The sequence below is a fragment of the Orbicella faveolata genome, unplaced genomic scaffold (genome assembly GCF_042242905.1).
Source record: "Orbicella faveolata isolate gen_17 unplaced genomic scaffold, um_ofav_v1 contig_50, whole genome shotgun sequence".
NCBI classification, from domain to species: domain Eukaryota; kingdom Metazoa; phylum Cnidaria; class Anthozoa; order Scleractinia; family Merulinidae; genus Orbicella; species Orbicella faveolata.
In genome coordinates this window covers 1,966,259-1,985,023 of record NW_028301581.1, presented here as the reverse complement: position 1 = coordinate 1,985,023, position 18,765 = coordinate 1,966,259, and the positions used below count along the sequence as shown (strand labels likewise).

The following is an 18,765-nucleotide window of genomic DNA, read 5'->3' as shown; positions in this document are numbered from 1 at the left end:
CAACCAAGCATGCAATACATCATTTTCCCAATTTTCAACAGCCAATCAGAAGCTGCGCATCATCCAAATAAGGTGTGTCATCTGAATATCAAGCACGAATAACTGTTGTTTTATAACCTATCTTTTTCCTATAACAAAAAGACTCATTCAGAGGTCTGAATTCTAACCTTGGTGACCACAATAACATGTGCTAACCAAATCACTACTGAGGAATTCTCCTTCACTGTGGACTCCTGAATCAACCTGTCTGTACCACCAGACTCAAGGGGTACCATTCCCTGATTTCCCACCCCATTACACAATCCACAACTGCCCTGGTCCCAATCTGCCATTTCACATTTCCAGTCGTCTGTTGCATAACTGCTTGCTAAAAGTGCATGTTAACAAATGCCCTTTCCCTCCCTCACTTAAACGTTTCATTGTATATCCAGTAAAGGGTGTTGGACTTAAATGGTGAAAGGTTTGTTTCAAACAGGACACCAGATCCCCCTGCCAGTCTTTGTGGCTAAGAATGGGTACATTCCAGTGATGTCTTCCCTGGCTACAGGGCACGAAAGTCTGTTCCATTCCCAAGGGAACAGAGAAGCCAGATGGATCATCAGCACGAGTGCTCCCCTCCAGTTTCTGTAACATGAAGTGTCTAGGAGTGTTGCTTCTCCCCTTGGATGGGATGCTAGTCCATTGCAGGTGACCCCCAGCAATTGTCAGGTTGCCCTAACAAATTGGCCAGTACCATTACACTCTTGGGTGGAGAAAGGTATTGCAAGGGTAAGGTGTCGTGCCTGAGAACATGACACAGCAACCCCAGCTTGGGCTCCATGTTGGACGTATTGATCCAAAGTCCAACTAACTAACCATTAGGCCATCAACTCACCACCCCAACCTACAACCCCCGGCCGGCCCACCACCCCTTCCCAACATTGCCAAAAAGTAATTGCTGACAGTGCACACTTGCGATAACACCTTTAACTTGAGAAGAATTCTGACAAAACATCTCAGTGACATGCCATATATTAAATTTGATATTCAAGTAGCCAAATTTAGCCTGCCTTGATACATGTAGTTGATTATTAGAAGCAGTGAGCAAACTTAGGGCTTACCAGTAAGCAATGTATATAGACTACAATTGTTTCTCTTTTTGCTGCCTGGCTCATTCTCAGTAGAGTAACCAGTGAACTCTTAATGTATTCTCTTCCTATGGTTAGACGTTTGTTTTGCTTTATCCTGTTAATTTGGTCAGGGCTCAACACTAATGGTAGCCAACTTGCCACAGGCTAGAGTAGGAATTAAGTTTTGGCTACAGAGCTGGGCGCTATTTTTTCAACTTACTGGCCTGGTGGCTAGTGACAACTTATATGTCACTAGACAAAAAAAAAATTGCTAGCCAAGTGTTGATGTTGACTGGGTGCAATAACAGCAGAATCACTAGCAAGACTTGAAAACACAATGCAAGCGACTCTCTTTAATACATTATGGAATTAATTTTAAAGGAAAAAATACACAATGCAATTTTGCATCTGAAACCTCTTGACCAGTTGACATACAGTTGGCACACCTTCTGTCACGCTTGACTGGTAATATTAAACACAAGGGCGAACCAAGTTATGACCGAATTGCACTGGTTTTAATTTTGTTCAATGGCCTCATGTTTTCCTCACATCAAATCTCTCAAGCCAACAGATCACAAAGAAAAATCCAGTGATTTTCCTGAAAAGACTTTAAGGACTCTTTGATACCTCCTTGTAAAAATATCCAGACCCCAAGAAGTCATTGTAAAAACTGTCGAGACTTCTTCAGTCTCTTCACAGACAGGAGCTGTAGAATTCAAACTGTTTCAAAGGCAGCATTAGCAAAATTTGACTGCTAATAAAGGTCAAAGGAAATAAATCTTTCTCACATAATTATTTCTGCAGTGGTAAGTTCTGTCAGTATGGAAACAACAACAAATCACCTGTATGTTGTTACGCTAAATGAAATGTTATCCCTTTACAGTTCTGCACGATTTTGTACATGATTTTATCAGGGTGCTCATGTTTTGTGCTACTAATTTGTAACAAGAAAAGAACATCGATGTATGCTTTCAGAAAATGCTGTCTTGTTTGTCAAATATTTCTTTCAACATAATAACATGCTCAGTTTTTATACCCTTTCAAGTACCAAACAACGAAAAGTAAACATGATAACACCACAACGAAATTCTTACCTTGTTTCCGAGAAAAGTGTTAGTGTTTGTCTTCACTGAGGAAGACAGCAACTAGTTTGGCCAATTTCATTTTGTTTACTAGCTAAAGTGGCTAGTGGAAATCAGAAACCTACTGGCCAAAACAAAATGTCTCCTAGTCTGTGGCGAGGTGTCTACCATTAATGTCAAGCCCTGTGGCTAGTAGGTTTCTGATTTCCACTAGCTGCTTTGGGTTAGTCTCAAGCAATGAACTGACACACCTCGACAAAGAAGTAGCTTACACCAGTGACATGAGGTGGAGAGGATTCACCATGCTTTTGCACAAAGGTGTTACAGCAGCAAACGTGGAGGCAATGCAGCTGTGGTGATGGTGCAACACTGGAGTGCATGGTTGGAGACAAAGGTTGGCGTGTGTGGGCAGGGGTGCATGTGTAGCATCTTTGTTGCTGTGACACCTTTGGGCAGACAACCTGAATCCTCCTCAGTTCACGCAATTGCTGTTAGCCACCTCTTCATCAAGATGTGTCATTTCATCACCTGGTACTTTTCCTCAATGCATGGATGATTTTCCTTCATCACAGCCAGAAAATCCTTGCACTGTAGTTCCTGCAAGAGATACACTTGAGCATCTTGAACTGAGAAAATCATGCACAAAATCATACAGAACTGCAAAGGGATAACATTTTATTTAGCATAACAACATAAGTGATTTGTCATTGTGTCCATACTGACAAAACTTACCACTGCAGAAATAATTACATGAGAAAGATTTATTTCCTTTGACATTTATTATTAGTCAAATTCCACTAATGCTGCTTTTGAAACAGTTTGAATTCTACAGCTCCTGTCTGTGAAGAGAGTGAGGAGGCCTTGACAGTTTTTACAATGACGTCTTGGGATATCGATATTTTTTACAAGGAAGTCTCAAAGAAAAACAGAGTTCTGAAAGTCTTTTATTGGAACTGGTTTAGTAGTAGTATTGGCATTATTGGACAATCTAGTCCATAATTTTAGCATGTTAGTAATTGTACATTTCCTTAAACATTTTCTGAGATGGCTTTGGAGTCCGATTCGTGATCGGCGGATGCAATGACAAGAACCACAGACATAAGTGGAATCAGTGGATGGAGCAAGGGCCCTGGCCTTCTGACGTTCTCTCCTGGTATCCGCTGTGATGTGCAGAAGCTTTTCTCCCTCTCGTAGGGCTTTGGTGCAATTTGTTTTCCACGCACTCCTGTCACTGGCAAGAGTCTCCCATGAATCGATTGGAGCTGGTTTACACACAAAGTAATTACCAACAATAGGTATTAAAGAGAGTCGCTTGCATTGTGCTTTCAAGTCTTACTAGTAATTCTGCTGTTGTTTTACCCAGCCAATGTCAACACTTGGCTAGTTAATTATTTTTATTTGACTAGTAACATAAGGTGTCACTAGCCACTAAGCTAGTAAGTTGAAAATCTAGTGTAGAGCAACCTCGTTCCCAGGGTCTCTAATCTTACCGCCCTCTGGAGCGAGCGACGAGAGACCCTGGCTGGGTCTGGTCACATCCCACTTTGACAATTGAGAACATCAGGGAGGGGTCCTCTGTAATCAGCAATTTGTTGCGTTGAGCTTTGTCGAATTCAAAGTATTGCCCTGCGACTGCCATTATCTACGGCGTTTATCAATACTTAGCTTTCAGGCTGAAATTTCCAATAATATCTACTCCAACGTTTACCTAAAGGTTAAGCAAGTCTGTCTCAGGCAATTTAGTGGTCGTGATTTTCAGTGTTGCCGTCTTACCCACTGGATTTATGGAAAGTCACTCATATTTCAACTGTGGGCGTCGAGCAGCACAATTTCATCCCGTAGTAATTGTTGTTTCTCCTCTGAATGCACACGATCAAATTGGTGCAAAAAACATAAGAATGTCTCCAGGAAAACGTATAACTTTCCCAAAGTAAAGCTACGACAGTCTCTGAAGAAAAGCTGGACGAAGATAAATATGATATTCGTGCAACGCACTTTGCAAACAGTTCTAATCAAATAGCCGGGCCCGGCGTCACCTGCGGTGTCACAATATCGAATGCAAGTAAGCAATATCTTCGTGGAATATTTTAATCTTTGTCCCTGGAGAGCCAATACTTAGAGCCTTAAAACATATCTTGCAATAGAAACGAACCTAAACAAAGTATAAGCACGGCATGACAAATTACAGAGGTGTCAAACTCTGAGAAGCGACATGCACTTAACAGCGGAAACCATGCAGACGTGTGACCTCTAACAATGCTGTAACATAATCAAACGACTCCGCTCAACTGATAATTTCCATTTCTTCTTGCAACATGGCCAACCAGGGTCTCTCTTCACTCACTCCAGGGAGCGGTAAGATGAGAGACCCTGGGAACGAGGTTGAGTGTAGAGCCCTGTTGGTAATTTTTTTCATTCTTTTTCAGAACAAGAGCAAGACAACAAAACACAATTTTGCTATTCCATTTTTGGGGGCTATTTAATTTCCTTTCTTCTGCTAACCCTCTTCATTCACCTTCACCTATCTCTTTTGTGACTAGGTGTCACACAACGCCTCACCCCTCTTTATTGCTGTATCTTATCCACAAAAAATTATTCTGTTCCACGACATATGGTTCTATACATGCTAACTTACAGGCAGCATCCACTACCTGTTAAGTACACTAATATAATGCAATATCAAACAATCTAACTATCAGTGAGCAATGGACAATAAACACACTCGAGGCAGGAAAGAATATTTTGCAAATCCACCAAAATGCGAGCAACAGCGATGAAATGCTGCAAGAGAACAAGGAACTTTGGGAAAAAAATCAAGAACCGACCAAACAAATATCTACTTTCCATTGAGGTATGATGGATACTTCACTAAGACTAAATTTATAGTTTGTAGTTCGCTCAAGTATATACCGAAGGGCCTATCTCACAAGTTGATCTTGTCACCATAATTTTCAGTGGAATGAAGCACTGCTCATAAAGCCCATATCCAGATTTTACTTGTTCATAACCATAACCTGCACAATTAAAAACATTTTGTGATCTTACCGTGAAATAGCATGCACAACTTGGGCCTTTCAATTCAAGCTAGGGTTGTAAAGCAGCGACAGCTACTGTAGTGACCTGGTTAAACATAGATATCAAAGCTAGACTTCCTTCAAATGACCGTAAACTAAACATGAGCAACATCTTTGGTCAAAAGCACGATGAAATAACTGCAGCTTACTTGATTTAAAAACTCCCGCGTCTTCCCCAAATTGAATATTTGAACACATTCGGACTAACCTCCTCAGGAGTAGGCCTACACCGAGTGGTTGCGAGTACAGTCTCGTTTGACAGCGGTTTCTGACAATGGAAAGGGACGTACTAGAAATCTGACCAATCCTCGTTTAGCTTAAAATTTCCCAATCTAAATCCAACATGGCGGACGAATTTCTACTTATGGGGTAGTTTGTTCCCCTAATCCTGAAGCGTTGAAAGGCTGTTTCTTTCAAAGCTACTTTCCTTGACAGAAGGGGTTCAAGAAGGCAAGCTATTTCTTTGTCCTTAGGCCGTCAGAGTAGTGGAGGAGCGTTTACTACTCATGAAAATCGCCGAATACAGCAAGAGATAAAGTGAACTAAGATCAGAGATCGCCTTGGTTATGTTGCCATTGAGAAATCTTCCCTTCCAACTGGGGCAGTTTGTATTTGGTGCCTGAAAACTTCAACTGCAATAAGATGCCGTTACTGTGGGCCTCAAACGTTTTTGTGTCGCGAATGGGCTAGGAAACTTCATTCCAGTATCACCACATACCATGTTTTAGAGTTGTAGAAGGTACAGCAATGACCTGATCATCTCTTTATTTAAAAAAATTGACTCACTTTACTTAAATGTACATTTATACGTACATGTAGTTGTTGCAAACTATTAGCTTTAATATATAAGCTTACACCGTGTGTAAAACATCTGTGTAGTAAAATACGTTTTATCCAAGAACAATCACACAGAAATTAATCTTAACCCCACCTAGTTCAGAAGTAACCTTATCTGCCAACACTATTAATTCAAACTTCAGTCTGCTATCTGCTAATGACTGGCAGCGATGTAGCAGGATACATCCTGCTACATCGTGATAGTTTACGTGTAAGCTGGTTTAAGGCCGTTGACCGTACATGTTAGCCAATGTTATAAAACTAACAAATTGTACTAGTGTACTAATTATAGCTAGAAACAACCAGAAACAACAGATCAGTTATAATTGCTAGCACTATATTTTATACATTGCCACTAAAACTTTTGAATGTTTCATCATAATCTATTTACCCTTGTTTAATCATATGTATTTTTATTTAGCCTAGTATATTACTTACTTCCAATATAGTTGTATGCACTTAGGAGCCTGCCTGATTTCTTGCTAGGTTAGTTAGGTACCCCAAATTACAGTGCAGCTCAGATATATGCAAACTACGCATACGCATTTTATACGACCATATTTTGCATATACACGTACATCAATACGCGCACATATGTGCGTGTATATGCCCACATATACAGGTATATATGTGCATATATGTCTCTTTGTTATGCATTCCCATAGGTTTCTTTATGTGAAGCATTGTTAGTCAAACAAAGGACATTATATTTCTGGGAATGAAAATGCTTCAAAGCGAAATTTGCATATGGTTAAAACATCGTGCCAATCAATGAAAGCTATTATATTTTGAGTTTTCAATCACTTCGCAAATTCACTGACAAACTACCGTTTATTAACACTTGCTTGATCTTTAGCTACCAAAAATGGGAAGAAAATTGAAGCAGTCTCTTGAACTCCCTATTTTAACACGTGAACTCTATGTTTTTACAAGTAAAGATCTATGTTTCAGCATGTGTCGGCAAGTTGTTTGCAAATGTTTCTTTGTCTGAATTAAGTGTTCTGAAGATCCTAGTCAAAAAAATAAAATCTCTGGTTATATTTGACACAGATCATTTATTCAAATGGTAAAATACTCTTTCCTTGACGAAAAAATTGTTTATCCAAGTTTCTATGGTGCGCTGCTCATGTTTAGTTATTTTTTCTGCAAGAAAAAGTTCTGTGTTTCGACATGCATTGGCAAGTCATTTGCAAAATGTTTATTGTCTGAACCGTTCTGAGGATCCTTTTTGAAAAAATGATATCTCTGGTTCATTTAAACTGTGAAATAATCCTTCTTTAGCCAAAGAATTGTTTACCAAAGTTGCTATGGCGTGCTGCTCACATCTAGTTATTTTTTTTCTTCAGGGAAAAGTTCTGTGTTTCAGCATGTGTCGGCAAGTCGCTTGCGAGATGTTTACTGTTTGAAGCCTACTTTGAAGTATTCCGAAGACCTTGTGGAAAAATGATATCTCCCATTATACATGTACATGTATCTGACACAAACCGTTCATTCAAATGGTAAAATACTGGAAGTTTCTATGGTGCGCTGCTCACATTTTGTTATTTTTAATTTTCTTCAAGGAAAAGTTGGGTGTTTCAGCACACGTCTCCAAGTTGCTTGCTTGGACCCGTGTTCACTTTGCGTCAAAAAAATGTTATCTTTCGGTTGTGTTTGCTCCATGAAGATGAAATTGCTGAAGCGTGTATCCCCAGTTCTATTTGACAAAAAACAGTAAATTTATGATTTAATGGCAAAATACTCTCTCTTTTAATTAATATTCAGTCAGTTAATTTTGTGTCAAGTGCCCAATTGCAAAATGTTAGTTTCAGCTTACATTTTGCTAATAAGTCGTCTGAAGGCATATGTGCATATACTGTATACATGTGTTCAAAATAAAGAAAACTCTTTCTTGCTCTGGGGCAAGCTGTCAAGCCATTGAAAACAACAATGACCTGTTACGAAAAGAAAAAAACAATAGGTTAGCTCATACATACATGTACTAATCAGGCATATGCGTATATACTGTATAATTATGTGTATATGCATACGCGTATGTGCGTATATATGTATGTATACGCACATACACATATTGGGCTGACGCGAATTACGCGTATTTTTTGGTTCGGATATATCTGAGCTGCACTGTAGTAGTACTGCAGCCAGTTAGAATGTGATTGTTATTATTATGATTTTGCACAGGATGGAATGTTTGTTCCTCTTTTTCTAAATCATTTCATTTTGAAAAAATTTAATCACCACTGCTTGTCTGTGGAGATTCAGAGTATCACCTGTATAGATGAATACGGTAAGATATTTTTTGGTATAAATTTGTATATATAATTACAAGTTTTGTTATTAGTATGTTAAAGTTGCATAACTGCAACATGGATAATTATTTACCAGTTTATCAATTACACGGTTTTGCATATAGGTAACCATCATTCCAAGAGAATTGCATTCTCAGTTTCAGGTGTAGTGCATCAAGTATTTTGTACTTGTAATTGATTGTTTCTTTTTGAAATGTGCATTCCAGGGTTTTTTCAAGAATAGCAGTTATTCCTATCAGTAAAGTTGGTGGGAAACAAAGGTTGGAACACTGCCTTAGTTTAAAAGCTGAATTACAGCCAGTCCTTGAAAGGACATTTCTCAGTGTAGGGACACTGATAGAGCTGGGATCCTCCTTTGCAACAATGAGAGAAGATGACCTTTCTAAAGAGATGTATGTAACATCATGGGAGAAACAAGACTGGATATGAGGAGCCAAATGAATTATGCTCTTGTTTTGTTTGCAACTGGAAAGGTAAGTATATAGGCAGGTAATGCAACAAAATTCTGACAATCTTGATTTTGTTTTCGGTTCTCTGAAAATACTTTAGAGAATCAGTAAGAGAAATTTCCTTTTTTTTTTCAGAGTTTGATCTGTACTCCAATTTTCAATTTAGTTGAACCTAAGGAGTAGAGTTTATTGTCTGTGTTATCAAAATGTCAGTAATATTATAGAAGTGGAAGTTATTTGAATTCTGGTTTCCATGCCAGGGCAAATTATGTGAATCCATACCATACTTTTAAAAATATGTGATATTTATGAATGTGGGTCTTATAAAAGTTGTGAAATTTAACAAATTGACACTGGTTTTTTAAGTATCTGTCCTCTTATTAATGGTAAATTGCATCATAAAGTTCATTGTCAAAGTAGTCTGCAGATCCACTTGCCTTCATCCATACAACTTTGACAATGTAATATTTATGACCAAATTTATCATCAATAAGAACACAGATGCATAAGAATCTGCTTGCTGTGTTTTTTATTTTCATTACAGTGAAACCTGTATTAGGCAGGCACCCTTCTAGCGATTGCTAGGCAGACACCCTTACTAGTGTCTGCTTAACACAGGCTGTCAGCTCAAAACAGGTTCTAGTATGTTGTGCAATAATAGTCAATTATTAACCGTTTTGTAACACAGCTTAGCATGTAACATCAAAGAATAGCTAAGACTGCTCATAGCACAATGTCCAGTTGATCACTGCATCAATCTGGAATAATCACTCAGCTTAAAAACGATATTGCTGAACAATGTACAGGAGTCTCAGCTGAACGTTTAGAAGTAAAATGAGCCCTTTAAGTGTCCGCTTACTGCAGGTTTTGTGCAACAAAATGTCTTAATATTGGTGTCTGCATCTGTTTAATTAAGAGGTGTCTGCTGAATGCCGGTTGATTTTTAATTACTGTAAATGTGGGAAAAAAATTTTGGGACTTATTAAAGCTGGTGTCCACTTAAAAGAGGGTGTCTGCTTAATATGGGGTCTGCCTAATACAGGTTTCACTGTTAACAAAATCCAAAATTGTCAAATGGAGGCTTCACTAGAGGAAAACACCGGTTAAAAGCTAAATTGAATTAAGCCAAAATGATCCATAGAATCACGGCCTTTATTCCACTGGGAAATTCCTGAAAACATACTGAATTATTCCCAAGTTTAGTTTATTTTCATCAAATACTCGAACACAGCAAAAAAAGGGTTCTACTGTATTGCGGTAAATTTTCATGCCAAACTACAATAATTTACCCAATCTTTTTCACTTCACAGTTGAATTCATTATATTCACAAGCTGATCTTCAGGCTAGCTATCTGTTAATCCTGTTTAGATGCAATTTTTGGCTATATTGAGAAAGCAAAATCATATGCTAAATGTCGCTGAAACCGTTCACGATGATGTCAGCTGTGAGTCTGTACTCCTACTGATGAGAAAAATACATGTAAGCCAGTGATCGTGCAAGAAAGTAGGCAGTCATTGTGAACAATTAAATGTACTTGTAAAATTGAGTCTCTCTATAACCACTGACAACAGATGAAGATGGGCTACAAACACAAGACTATATATTTTTGATTGTGACTTGATCTTTGTACAGACAGTTTTGTTGAGCAGACATACATTGCTATGGAGATTAAGAATGAGATCAATGGTAGTAATATAGAATGAAATTTATGAAACCTGGGTTTCAAAACTCCCTAGACTGTTAGCTGGGAAACAGTTATATGTTACGGATGTGGTCATGGTATTTAAGAATTGAGTCATAGAGGGTTATTCATTAACAGTAAGAAAATAAAAAAATCTTACAACATGTACTTTTGGCAAATTATTTGTAATAGCTTTACCTTAGACTGACATCAATAAAATACCGCAAGGGAGCTTAATTTTGAAATTTGTTTCCTTGTAGATACTAGGGAAACTCCAATTGAAAGAAGCCTATCTTAATATAGTAGAGAGCCTCTTCTCTGAGAAAGTAGTGCCCAGGCACATGCAGCTTCTGGATCAAGATGAAGGGAGGGCAGACAGTGCTGTTGATTATAATGAGGAGGAAGTGGCAGAGATGACGGCAGTGGTCAACAGGATTGTTCAAAGCTGTTCCATTGTTCCTGAAAAGGTCTTGCTTAATTTGGTTTTGGTTTATTATATACTTTTGGATAACATGTCAAATGCAATAACTTATAATTTGCTTGAGTGAAAAATAATGTACAAATGACACAATCCTGAGTTACATGTAAGTCAGGCTGCAGGAATTAATCACACATACATGTAAGACACATTGCTCATTATAGCCTAATACTGTTTAACCAATCTCATTTTGACTATGTAATTGTATATTTTTTTTCAGACAAAGCATTTCTTTATCCCAAAAACATCTTTAACCAAATGGAAGTGTGGCGATGTCTTAGGATTTAAAGTACTTGTAGATGAAGCACTTGTTTTCACTGGGAAGAGGATGTGTGGGATGACTGACTTTGCCAGGAAGAGGACAGTTGTCAGGATGCTTGCACGTTCAAAGGCGCCTTTATTTCAACCGAGATACTAATCAACAATGATGAAGGTATATGCGTATAGAGAAGACTTGTGACATTCTTTTAACAGTATTTTTTGATGGTGATAGTAAACAACACACCAAAGGTGTCCAGGGCTAGGAACTGAGGATATATGATGTCACAGGTCAATGAGTGACTGCCACTGTGACTAGCATTTACTGTTCCCCTGGTTCCATTTGACTGTTATTAGTTATGCAGCCAAGACAGTGATGTGTTGGACAACTATAATGATAATCTCATGACAATCTGCATGCGTGCATTCACTTTGTCTATAGCTGTCAGAGCTAACTAAATATGATCATGTTGAATTCCAACTTGAAAATTTACAAATTCACCATTGATAGTGATTCCGTTTTCCTCAAACAGTATGCAGAATTTTATTATTCCAAGTTGTTGTTTTGTACAATGCAGATTGATTTAAGAAATGTACCAAGATTGATAACTCAGATGCAGAGCCCTTATACAGCTTGTTGAATCTTTTGTTTGGTGGCATTCGTGTTTCTGTCATGGTGGTGGTTGCATTAGCCCCCTGAGTAATAAGTTTAAACTGTTGTTAAAGTTACTAGATAACATTATCTGTCAAAAATATATTTTCTTTGATGTTTTTGTATTATCATTGTTTTTACCTCCTTGTCATGTTTAAAGCCTTTTTTGAGATAACAATAACAGACACCATGAAATAATTTTTTGGCTTTTTTGAAATGTGGTCTATATACCAACTTGGGAATAAAGTCAATGTACAGAACTCACTTTTTCTGTTTTGTTTTCAAACATTCGTTCAGCATATGAAGAAACCAGAGAATCAAGTTTTTGGGGATGTCCTCAAAGAGGTAAAATAATTAAAATTGATCAAGTTATAACTTACTAACAGTTAGTAATAATCTTAACAACAAACGAATGTAGTTCCCATTAACAGCTGTGCTGTCTGTCTTTATAAAGTACTGCCAATTAAAAATTAATTTTTAATCCTTCTCTTTTGCCATATTGTGAGACATTACGCCTGATCTCAAAAAAAAAAATCCAGGACTCACAGAATTATAAATAATAAATTTAAAGTCTTGTGCTACACAGTTCCATCACCTATGTAAAGTGCTAGCAATATTGACAAAGATGCTCGTGGCCCATGTTAAATTATCACTTCTTGTAGAATCCATAAATAAATAAAGAAAAAAATGCTGTAACACACTGTATGTTGTTTTAAAGAGTGAAGAAGCAGCCAGTGGAACTTCAGTTCCTGTGGATACCATTTTAAATGACAAGGTAATATTTAGCTTCTCACTTTAACCCATTGACTCCTAATTTTTATATTCTAGAACAGGGAAGTGGATGGTTTATTCACTGTTGAAATGACGTAACTACACAATGTTTCATTTATGCACACAACCTTAACTTGTTAAAGATGTATGATTTTAACAATTTTTCTGGGGGCCCACATGGGCATTTGTAGGTATTTTGAACTTTTCTTAAATTCACAAAACTAAAAATGCAGCAGGACTTGTAAACATAATTTTTGAAAATAGTTTTCCAAGGGGTCTTTCAGGTAAAATAAAATAAATTATAAAATTTCACTCCTGCATGTTGCATGATTCTTCATATTTACAGGCAAGAGCACAAAAGTAATTATATTGAGTATTAATGAATTTTTTATAATCAATTTCTGTAATATGTTAATAAAGTAAGTTCTAGATTATTGTTTTTATAGGTATCAACCCCTTTGGAGACTGTTGTTGATGATGACGAAATTTTACTTCAGAATGTTCGCCAAATACTGAAAATACCTTTTTGGAACAATATTATGCCCTTTTATCGTGACAAAGTTAGAGCAAATTATGTCCTAAAAAGGACTTGACTGTCTATCAAAATTAATGCTATAAATAACAGTTCTCTTTGTAATACGCTTTGTACGTTCAAACCATGACAAATGGTTATAATTGACTGTGGTCTTTTCATCTTTGATACCTGCAGAAATGGAATCTCATAGGTCTAAAGGGCCAGAAACTGGAAAGGAAGAAGGTGATGAATTATAAATTTTATTTGGCAGTATAAATGCACTTTAGAAATGCAATAGTTGCGCTACTTTCTGATGGCAATGATATATCTCTAAGTTATAATAATTAAAATTAAAATATTTATTTCATGATATTCTTATTGAAATGAGACGTACTGAAAGAAACTATACAGAATTCTATACAAATGTCCAACTAGTGGCTCAAACAACTAAGTATTCTGTCTCAATTTTGTTGATTTCTATATATTTAGGTACCAGTAGTAATGCCAGAATGGACCAGGATGATGTGGACAAATTGGTAAATCTGTTTATTGGGATTAGCTGTGTATTAAAGCACTACAGTACTGACGTTTTTTCAGTTACCACAATGTTTTACACAAAAGGTTTAAGTAAATGCTCAGACAGGCATGTTGGAAAGTAATTCCTTGCAGAAGTTTGTAATCAAATGATGTAATTTGGCAATAAGGTGGATGAAAAGGAATGAAAACTTCTCTTCTAAAAAATGGAAAAACAATACAACGCTTTGTTAGATGGCTTGTGTTTGTAGCCTTTAGAATGCGAGCTCTGATTAGCTTATTATACGGCATTATTCTCCCGTAATGCCCACGGGTCGATTACGGGCCTGCTAAACTAAAGCAAAAAGCCATATAATAAACAACTTATTAACCTCGAACATTCAGTCCATAAGGAAAAATCTCAAGCCACGGCCTTGCCGTATTGACTTTGCTATTAGGGAGTTTAAGAAGCTACGACGACGACGCCGAGGAAAACGTCGATTAAAAAATGAATTTATATGTTACCTACGAATCTCGTGATACTCTTAAGTCATTTACTTTGTTTATGACTGTCAAAAGTATGACGAAACTGAATCTGGGACACAGAGATAAATTTGAAATAGAAATTTCAAACCTTAGCTGTTGTGGTTTACGTTGTTCAGACAACGCGGAATTTGGCCATTTCACGTTCTTGTTTTGCAGGGGACGGCAAAGAAATGTACCAAGAATCATAACGCGCGTGCACAGTCATTGTTCTGCTCATTAAACCTTTTGTTTAGCGACGTTGCCGTTGCCGTCGTGGCTTTCTTAAACTCTCTATTGCTCGGTTAATGCGGCATGGTCCCGGTTTGAGATTTTCCCGTAAAGACCTCACTCTCGGTTAATTAGTGGTAAATATTACCATCCGAATGCGAAATTCATCAAATGTGACTGACTGATCACATGTGATGAGTTTTTAGAATCATTTAATACAAGTGAAAACTTAAGTATGAACTCTGCCTAGTAAAATATCAGTTGTTTTAGTTTCACAGTACTTGTTCATGATTCTTATATCAACATCTGATCAACAGGCTTTGGATGAAGAGTTCACAAAGGCTGCCCTGGTTAGAAAAGGTAAATGTCATAATATTTATTTATTTCTTAATGTATTAATTTAGTCAGTAAGTCAGTCAGTCAGTCAGTCAGTCAGTCAGTAAATCAGTCTGTCAGTCTTTCAGTTACTGATTTATTAAGGTTAGGCTGCGTTAAAAGGCAACAAAATAAGCAATATATTGCAAAATTACCATTTATGTTGTGGTGCACATAAAGTAAAAACACCAAAAGCAGCCTCCATGAAGCATTTTCATTGGTTATTTTTAAGGTGGCTCCCTAGGGTAATTACGAACACCCTCCCTATAGAGCGCGAGTTAGAAAAGGAAACTTAGTTAATTTCTCTTAAAGTTTTACCCGAAGAGATTTACCAGTATGGGTACTGTTAAAATAAGGCTTATGTTTTGGTTGTCAACTTTTGGATTAACGCCGTTACTATGGCAAAATCTAATCTAATGACAGGCAGATGTATTCCTCATTTTGACCTAAACTCCTTAATATTTATACTTTCCTTTGGTGAAATTGTTTCATACTTCTCCACATCATGGAAACGATACTGGCTGACACTTTGAATTGGTAAAAAGTCAAGGTTGTTCAGACGGTTTTTCCAATAATCTGTAATTTGTCATTATTCTAAATATATTAGATTAGCTCTGAGAGATTTTCACAAAAATAGGGTATTTTATTGGAATTGTTTGTGGTTAGAACTGAGCCAAATTAAAGAAAAATTCACCCAAGGGAACGCGAGAAAATTAGCATTTATTTGGTCACGCTGACGCCAAAAAAATCAGGAAAACACGCGTGGTGTCACGCGTGGTTATTTATTTAAGTGCGCGCTCATGAATGAATGAAGGATGGACTTGATTGAGATTGTGCTGTACGGCATGCGCAACGGCGTGTGCGGCCTCTACGAGTCTTAACAAAAATGGCTTCGTTCACCAAAACCAGGGAATTTATTCTATTCTACCACATAGGCTTGATTAATGACGAGGATTTCTTTCTCCTGCATCCATTTTACATCTGCGAGACCTATGTGGATTTGCCTCTCAGGCTTAATTTCAACCACAAAACAAAATAATACTGATAAAAAGCTCGATTACAGCAGGATCATGGTGTTTGTACAACGTGCTCAGCAAGAAAAAAAGTTTGATCCTAATAAAATACATTTTGAACAGCAAAAAACAGTTATAGCTCAGCTCAGTACATACGGAGCTCGTCATCTGCGACTGTTCGGCCCGGTACAGATACGACTGTCGCTCACGGTAGATGGTTAAATCGTTTAAATTTTCTGCAGAAATGACAAAGAAACATTTATTTTGGACGGAATTTTATGATTCCATACTTTATCTTCGAACTAGGCTGTTTAAACAGTGAAAAAAGCGTTAAAATGAGGATTAAACAGCTGGCTTACACGAGGGAAAAGCAAGGCCGGAAAGTCGTACTGGAACGCGCGTCATGACGTCAATGGAATTGATATTTACTATTTGCCGCCTTTCTTGTCCCTAATTTATAATTGCTCATCAGGCATTTTGGATGATAGTATCAAAGAAGTAAATTATTCAAAGTGAAAGCATGATGTTCGGACTCCAAAAGGTAGTCGTTGGTCACATGATTTAAAGGAAAAGGCATATTTCATTACGCACATCAGTACTGCTATCATAATTAGAATCTACCCTGGTACACATGTTATACGACCCCATTTTTGTTTCTCCTCTGTGGTCGTTGTAAAGGGGTTACATTTTATGGTTTTTAATAACAGTAACAGTAATAGTGATTTAAATTGACTCAGTTCTTTGTTGTTTTAGGTGCTGACAAGCAGTTAGTAGATGGCCTACACCAAGGTCTTACAACAGGTATTTTTACATCAAAGTAAATGTGAAAAAATGAACTGAACAAAATGGCACCAATAGAAAATGAATGGTACTGCAGGGCAGGAAAACAATGAAATCCTGTTGCTCAGTGGGCCAGTACATTTCAGTTTTCAGCTGCCCCTACTAAAATATTAATTGCCCAATAAGTCTGCTTTGTTCATTCCTTATCAACTAAAGGCCGCCGCACACTAGCCGATTTTTTGTCGGCCGACAAAAAATCGGCTAGTGTGCGGCGGCCTTAACAAGACTGCTGAGGCTAATTTCACTTGCCCACCGGACTATCAATCTTCCATTTTCACTAGCCCAAGAGCAAAATTTACTTGCCCTGGGCAATCGCAAGTGGTGTTTTTTTCCTGCCTTGTACTGAAGCTATCAGCAAGGCTACCTAAAGCAGCTTTCTCCAAAGACAAACGCACTTGGGATTGTTTTAAAAGTATAACGTTTCCAGCAATTTGCAAACTCAACCCAGGAAACACCAAACATAAACTCTTTGATAGGCTGCCCTCCCTCTCCTCTTCCAATGCTGTAGCAACACAAAACAATTCCATGTGGGTAATTTTGCAGTAAGCTCAACATTTAAAGGGGTGGAGCAGAGCAAAACTAATTACTTTTTAAATACATAAATTGTCTCTAGCTGTAGAAAGGAGTGGAACTAGTATGGGCACAATGAAGCATTTTGAATTCCAGTATACAGAGATCAGCTCAACAGGCCGTTAATTACATGTTAAGACAGGAATAGAACTTAAGTGGACGGTTTGGAGGGCACTGAAATAGAGCTTTGCAAATATTTCAAAATGAAGCCCTCGACCCATTTCTGACCTGCATGGAATTTGGCCACTTCGAAGAAAAATGACCAATCGGAACCAGGGAAGGTGATCTTTTTCGTATACAGACCAGTGTCGTTTAGGAGTCCAGAAAATTTGAAACCAATTGAGAACGAACACAGTTGAATTTGTGAAGCACCGAAACCTCTATGCTGCCTACTCTACGGATCCCATATTTCCTGGCCAACTATTATTCATAATTACATATTATACACAGTATTTTAACTTGAAAGAGCCAAAGAAAAGACACTTAACATTTTAACGTTCTTGATCCATTTACGAGGATGGTTCCCCTTATTCTCAATAAGCGTCTTCATTGGATACTTTTCTTCAAAGTTGCTAGGATCAAGTAGTCAACAGACACAACAAATAAGAACAAAGGCACTCACCTTTTATAATTTATTATCTTCTAGGCAAGAGGAACCGTAAAGGAAAAAGTTGGAAGAAAAACCTTGAAGAGGATTAATCTTTTTCTCTGACAATTCAGTTCTGGGAACTGTAAATCATTCATCCAACTGACTTTGTCTCGTAATTGTACTAACGAAAGGCCTTGTGGAGGATGCAATTAAGGTGGCTACGACTGCATGGTCAAACAAGATTGATAATCATATCTTCCTTCGAATAGCTAAATAATGTCGAAATGCTCTTTTCATCAATTTTAACCATCGTTCCCGTTCCCGTTTTTGACAAATGAAGATCGATTTTTACTTTTTTCAGGTGTGGTTTAACATGAAATTGGATTTTTTTTATAGTACTGAGAAAAGCGTTAAGTCAGTGATTTATATTAAAACACTAATATTACTGGTTTACTTAAAATCGAATATAAATAGGGCTTATTTTACAACTCCTGGCAAATGTTTTTCAAGAACAGTGCCAATGAAGGATATTGGCTGTTATCGCATTTTTCAGCTTGTACTCAATAGTGTTTGTAAGTAAGAGCATTGCACATTCTGAAGAATTTCACACTACCACGGTCTCTGTAAATTTCTCTATTTTGTTATAATAAAGCTTCCCACAATGCCACCTTATTTTAGTGTTGTATTTCCCCAAACTCTTTTCACATAATCAGTATTTAAGGTGGCTCCCTATAGTTTTACGATCGCACGCGCACTGAGGACGAAAAGTCGAGTAATCCGCGCGCGCTGAAAGGAGAACGTCAGTGTTTTTGGATATTTTATGAAGTCAACATGAGCACAAAAAGCAAAACTGACAGTGAATATTTTCTTTTGGTATCAAACATGTGGGACGGCATG

General features: G+C 37.4%; 2 protein-coding genes across 4 annotated transcripts; both read left to right on the top strand.

Annotated features, from left to right (window-relative positions):
• Window positions 1-8,800: 8,800 nt before the first annotated feature.
• Window positions 8,801-11,191, top strand: LOC149095563 (uncharacterized). Its single transcript, XM_089281893.1, has 2 exons — window positions 8,801-8,884; window positions 10,803-11,191. The coding sequence occupies exons 1-2, from the start codon at window positions 8,816-8,818 to the stop codon at window positions 11,088-11,090; spliced, it is 357 nt and encodes a 118-aa protein (XP_089138019.1). The 5' UTR covers window positions 8,801-8,815; the 3' UTR covers window positions 11,091-11,191.
• On the top strand, window positions 10,940-18,535 carry LOC149095562 (uncharacterized). Of its 3 annotated transcripts, XM_089281892.1 has the most exons (9): window positions 10,940-11,009; window positions 11,241-11,453; window positions 12,228-12,275; window positions 12,649-12,705; window positions 13,411-13,458; window positions 13,705-13,751; window positions 14,799-14,841; window positions 16,623-16,670; window positions 17,926-18,535. In XM_089281892.1, exons 2-8 carry the CDS (start codon window positions 11,445-11,447, stop codon window positions 16,638-16,640), a joined length of 270 nt encoding a protein of 89 aa, XP_089138018.1. In that variant the 5' UTR covers window positions 10,940-11,009; window positions 11,241-11,444; the 3' UTR covers window positions 16,641-16,670; window positions 17,926-18,535. The 3 variants fall into 3 exon arrangements, with proteins under 3 accessions (XP_089138018.1, XP_089138017.1, XP_089138016.1); XM_089281891.1 differs by lacking the exons at window positions 10,940-11,009; window positions 11,241-11,453 and having other exon boundaries at window positions 12,002-12,275; XM_089281890.1 differs by lacking the exons at window positions 10,940-11,009; window positions 11,241-11,453; window positions 16,623-16,670; window positions 17,926-18,535 and having other exon boundaries at window positions 12,002-12,275; window positions 14,799-14,902.
• The last annotated feature ends 230 nt before the right edge of the window (window positions 18,536-18,765 follow it).

Bases quoted from the DNA above. Each gene is read 5' to 3' on its own strand.
- LOC149095563 (XM_089281893.1), top strand. From the start codon at position 8,816: ATGGGAGAAACAAGACTGGATATGAGGAGCCAAATGAATTATGCTCTT. The intron at 8,885-10,802 runs GTAAGTATATAG...GTTTCCTTGTAG, and splicing joins TTTTGTTTGCAACTGGAAAG to ATACTAGGGAAACTCCAATT.
- LOC149095562 (XM_089281890.1), top strand. From the start codon at position 12,147: ATGTGGTCTATATACCAACTTGGGAATAAAGTCAATGTACAGAACTCA. The intron at 12,706-13,410 runs GTAATATTTAGC...TGATACCTGCAG, and splicing joins ATACCATTTTAAATGACAAG to AAATGGAATCTCATAGGTCT. The intron at 13,459-13,704 runs GTGATGAATTAT...CTATATATTTAG, and splicing joins AGAAACTGGAAAGGAAGAAG to GTACCAGTAGTAATGCCAGA.